Genomic DNA, 1,436 nt, shown 5'->3' with positions numbered 1-1,436 from the left:
CAGACAGACAGACAGACAGACAGACAGACAGACAGACAGACAGACAGACAGACAGTCAGCTGATAGATTCACGGAGAGACAGATGTCGTGAATAAGACAGAATAAAATTTGTGAATCGACCCTAAGTCGGCAACGCCTTGTTATTACCAACAATAGAGAGAAACACAGACTAAAAACCTCCACTACTTCCTTCAAATGAACACTGAAATTATTTTGTCACATCGCAGGTTTAGAACAGAAATATCTTAAATAATCTACTCCTAAATAGCCTGAATTCTGTCGATGGTTACGTGAAACGGTTGCAGTCTTTAAATTATTATTATTTTAAAAAAAAACTATCCTAGCTTAATTAAGCAATCATATTATGATTGAACAGATAAATAAAGATCGGCAAAAGGTAAAATATTTACCTCCAACCACCTCCCCCCCTTTCAAATAAACACACATAAACATCTTTGCGCACATCATCGTTGACAGCCAATTGAATATATTCAACACATGCAGGTTTGTTTCAGTACAGAGAATCACATCGACACAGTAATAGTCATTTAATGCTGGGAAAAAAGTAAGACAGACAGACAGGCAGACAGACAGAAACAACAGAGCGAAAGTAAAGAAGTAGGACCTACCCGTGGCGCACCCCAGCCACCCTTTCGGGAAAAAATAAACAATCTTACAGTGACCTCTTAGGTGAAGCTTGGTCTTTGTGCAAGGCCAGATCAGTTTCGAAAGGGGATTGGAGTTCAAGTTTACTTTTCATCCAGTGCCAGATCTGCGACAGACATCAGCGATCACGGTTCTCCATTCATTCCTTTGCTCGGATACTCTTTAAAAAACTCACTTTCCCTGATCTTTCCCCATTACCCATTTGTTTAGATTCTCTTAGTAGCTTGCTCTGGGCCTACTCCTGCCTCGTTTGCCTTCAATTTTGCAAGTGAGAGCTAGATGTTCAAGACCTTTATGCCTATTCAGGTGTCCCAAAATCTGCATTTGTCATTTCCCGGTTGTTTTTAGCTTTGAGTTTACTTTTACCTATAATTTTTTTGGGTGGTGTATTTTCAGCCTCTCTTTGACGAGGAAGCAATTGCTGGGGAGGCCAAACTGCCCGTGTCCGCTCTTGTGTACGCTTTCTGCCAATACCAGGACTGTGAAACCAACTACCACGTCAATACCATCGTCACCAAGATCGCTGCCCCCATTGGCTACTACTGTAGTGTAGACGATGAGAGCCTGGGCAAAGTAAGTAGTGAAACCAGATAAGCTTTGTTTATTTGTTTGTTCGTTCGTTTGTTTGTTTAATTATTTGTTTGTTTGTTTGTTTGTTTGTTCGTTTCTTTCTTACTAGGTGTTGTTCGTCCTTTGCAGGAGGTTACCCTCCAACAATAACCTCTACTCTGTTCTAGAAGAGAGAGAAAGAGAGAGAGAGAGAGAGAGAG

The 1,436-nt window shown here is 40.9% G+C and overlaps 1 protein-coding gene across 1 annotated transcript in view; it reads left to right on the top strand.

The window, feature by feature from the left end:
- The window catches only part of LOC101854594, a gene marked incomplete in the record, with an annotated part of 46,397 nt that overhangs the window by 13,451 nt on the left and 31,510 nt on the right, over positions 1-1,436 (top strand). Inside the window, 1 exon segment of the mRNA XM_035971447.1 lies at positions 1,063-1,239. Coding sequence (XP_035827340.1) covers positions 1,063-1,239 — 177 coding nt within the window.

This window comes from Aplysia californica, unplaced genomic scaffold (assembly GCF_000002075.1).
Source record: "Aplysia californica isolate F4 #8 unplaced genomic scaffold, AplCal3.0 scaffold00438, whole genome shotgun sequence".
NCBI classification, from domain to species: Eukaryota; Metazoa; Mollusca; class Gastropoda; order Aplysiida; family Aplysiidae; genus Aplysia; species Aplysia californica.
The sequence above is the reverse complement of the archived record's forward strand: the minus strand, read 5'-3'. Positions and strand labels throughout refer to the sequence as shown.